At 41.0% G+C, this 2828-nt stretch overlaps 1 protein-coding gene across 2 annotated transcripts; it reads right to left on the bottom strand.

Moving 5' to 3' along the window:
- Nucleotides 1-288: 288 nt before the first annotated feature.
- LOC131692715 (probable hydroxyacid-oxoacid transhydrogenase, mitochondrial) lies at nucleotides 289-2397 on the bottom strand. 2 transcript variants are annotated; one of them, XM_058979924.1, is made up of 5 exons: nucleotides 2269-2397; nucleotides 2130-2205; nucleotides 1855-2063; nucleotides 980-1805; nucleotides 289-927 (listed from the first exon to the last, which is right to left on the bottom strand). In XM_058979924.1, exons 1-5 carry the CDS (start codon nucleotides 2319-2321, stop codon nucleotides 703-705), a joined length of 1389 nt encoding a protein of 462 aa, XP_058835907.1. In that variant the 5' UTR covers nucleotides 2322-2397; the 3' UTR covers nucleotides 289-702. The 2 variants fall into 2 exon arrangements, with proteins under 2 accessions (XP_058835907.1, XP_058835908.1); XM_058979925.1 differs by having other exon boundaries at nucleotides 290-927; nucleotides 2273-2397.
- Nucleotides 2398-2828: the final 431 nt, after the last annotated feature.

Raw genomic sequence — 2828 nt, 5'->3', positions numbered from 1 at the left:
AATCGTCTTAGAGCATCAGCGGCTGCTCGTTCAGTGAGTCATATGCGCGACTTCCGGAGGGTTAAGTTGAAATGAAATTAAAATAATCGTGATTTGTTTTTGCATGGATTTTATATTACGTCAACGATAAAAATCACTATCCTACACTAAATGGTTAGAATTCAAATCGTTTTCATTTGAGCGAAAAAAGTAAAATTACATTCAAAGCTACAATCCGGGAAGAATAATATCGATTTACCGGTCGATTTACTTTGGTTGATCTTTCTCCGCGCTATTTATGACCAGGACGTACAGTGGGAGTAAAAGTACCTAGCATGTAAATTTAGAAAATGTAAACATCAACACGGCTACGCATTCTTTTATTGTTTCAAGTTACCCCTTGCCGAGGAAAGCGCCGAGGTGAGTGAGAAGTGATGAAACCCTAGACAAGTTCAAAAAGCGCTCCGAACCGGAGTGGCTGTTAGTGCTCTAGCTAATCGATCTCTTTGCGGCGACCGGGTGTTCTGGTTGTGGATGCGGGATTCGTAATCGGAGAAGCGAATGTTTGTTTATGGTCATAAACATATGGCTTTTAGCTGTGATTAGCAGCCCGACAGGTAGTGTCAAAACGTAATCTTTAGAAAGATTTTTTTTCAAAACGGTTTTCATCGATTTTCAAGGTTTAATAAATTGAATACTTAATTACGTCAGATTACTCGTTATTTAATAAACATACATAGAATTTTCGAACAGTGCAGTTAAATCTTCTTCGGTTTGAGCGCGGGGAGCCAGTTTAGTGATTCTTTCCTGAGGGAGCGTTCCTTTTACCAAAGTTGGAATATCTTCGCTGTTGAATCCCAGTGACGAAAGGCCGTTCTCAATGCTAAGATCGTACATATATTTTCTGACCACATCTGCCAGAATGGCTCCAGCATCATCTCGTTTTGCCTGGAATCGAGGGTGATTATTGTGAAATAAAAAAAAATCATTATGTACGCACGTTTGAAATGTCTGCTCCCAGAATCTCGGCTGCTTCCAAATGCCGATCCGGACAGGTGGCTCCAGTAAACTGGAACACTGCTGGGGCAGTCATCACCACCGACAAACCGTGCGGAATAATCGGGTGATCGTCGTCGTACCCCTGGGGAACAAATTTCCGAACTCTTCCAGAAATTGGATATGAAAGGCCATGGCACAGATGAACCCCTGCATTGCCGAATCCTACTCCAGCCATGGTCGAAGCCAAATGCATACTGGAACGAGCTTTCAAATCATCCTGGTTCAACACAGCCGTTTTGAAGTTTTCTCGGATTATTTTTAAAGCATATCGTGCCCAAACATCGGAAATCGGATTGCTTCCCTGATAGGGAGGCCGAAGTTTTGGATTAGTCGGAGCCGGACCACGGTCAGTATAATGAACTGCAGTGAAACTTTCCAAAGCATGACAAAATACATCGAATCCGCAATAAGCGGCCACCTTCTCCGGCTGCGACATCGTATGCAGTGGATCAATCAGACCCAGTTGAGGTCTCAGCCGTTTACTGGATATTCCCGTCTTGACATGTAACGATTTGAAGTCAAAAATCGCTACCCCAGTAGTTTCGGACCCGGTACCTGCCGTTGTTGGAACAGCAATCAATGGTTTTAACTCAACATCCACTTCTTTCGCTTTTCCGATAGGAGCATTGACATAGTCTAGGAAATCTGCCTCCCGATCGGCGCTGAATAGATTAGCAGCTTTACAGGTATCAATAGATGAACCACCTCCGATTGCGACGAATGCGTCAAAGTCGAATTTACGCGCAAAGTTAGCTGCATGGATCATACTATTTTTTTTATTATTACATCAATGTATCAACCAGACAATCTTAGTACCTTTCATCGGTTGGTTCCACGCGCGTTTGATCATAAACTTCGTACTGGATGCCACAGCGTGCCAAGGAATCGAAAGCTATCTTCACCGACGGCAATCTTATCACATTTTTATCTGTTACAATGCAGGCCTTCTTGACGTTCAAATTTTGAAGATCATGTCCGAGTTCTTTGCTGACACCAGGCCCATACCGAACGGTCGACGAGGACATCTGAAAGGTAGATCAATTGAGTGTTTTTTTTTTCTTTTTTACGCATTTTAAACATAACCGCCTGACTTCGAATGCATACTCTTTTGCAGTTTGGCTACCCAAAGCACTTGTTGCCGGTCTCGAATGGGCGGGACAGCTACATCTATGTTAAATGCAAATGATACGCTGCAGCTGTTTTAAACTGATCAAAATTTAATATACTTACGAACCACTGGAAACAGCCCGCATTAGAGATGAAATTCGAATTTTTGGTAACATTCTGTATGGAATAATTTTGCAGATTTATGATTTTGTTATCAGAGCAAAGTCTGACCGAACCTGTCCTGTCAGAAAGAATAATGACTTTGTGAACTAAATTCAGCTCAGCGTTCAATCGTTCATATCAGCAATGCAAGTTTATTTTGTATCAGTCCATCCGCGCATCTGTACAAAACAAACTTTTGAATAAGCTTTAAACGTCGGATGCTTTTGGAAAGTTTATCGAAGTTTCCAACCATCTTATAAGTCGACATTACAGTGGGTTAACAGTAAAATACATTACTTCAGCCATACCAATTGATTTGTTTGGTTATTTATCCTCTGCTGACAAAATCTTACAATTTATTTTACATCAGCCCGTTTCGTCTGTAGATAGTGCAAATTTTTAAGGGGGGATTACCACATAAACGATCAAAATCATACTCAATCTTTGCGCGTGACTCAAAAAAAATTTTTTTTTTTAAAGCCTTAACTTTTTTATTTATTCGGGAGACTTAATTATAAATT

The sequence above is a fragment of the Topomyia yanbarensis genome, chromosome 3, assembly GCF_030247195.1.
Source record: "Topomyia yanbarensis strain Yona2022 chromosome 3, ASM3024719v1, whole genome shotgun sequence".
NCBI lineage: Eukaryota > Metazoa > Arthropoda > Insecta > Diptera > Culicidae > Topomyia > Topomyia yanbarensis.
The sequence above is the reverse complement of the archived record's forward strand: the minus strand, read 5'-3'. Positions and strand labels throughout refer to the sequence as shown.

Coding starts and splice junctions, on each gene's coding strand:
- LOC131692715 (XM_058979924.1), bottom strand. CDS start 2,321: ATGTTACCAAAAATTCGAATTTCATCTCTAATGCGGGCTGTTTCCAGT. Junction 2,206..2,268: donor CGGGCTGTTTCCAGTGGTTC/GTAAGTATATTA, acceptor CATTTAACATAG/ATGTAGCTGTCCCGCCCATT. Junction 2,064..2,129: donor CAAAAGAGTATGCATTCGAA/GTCAGGCGGTTA, acceptor TCTACCTTTCAG/ATGTCCTCGTCGACCGTTCG.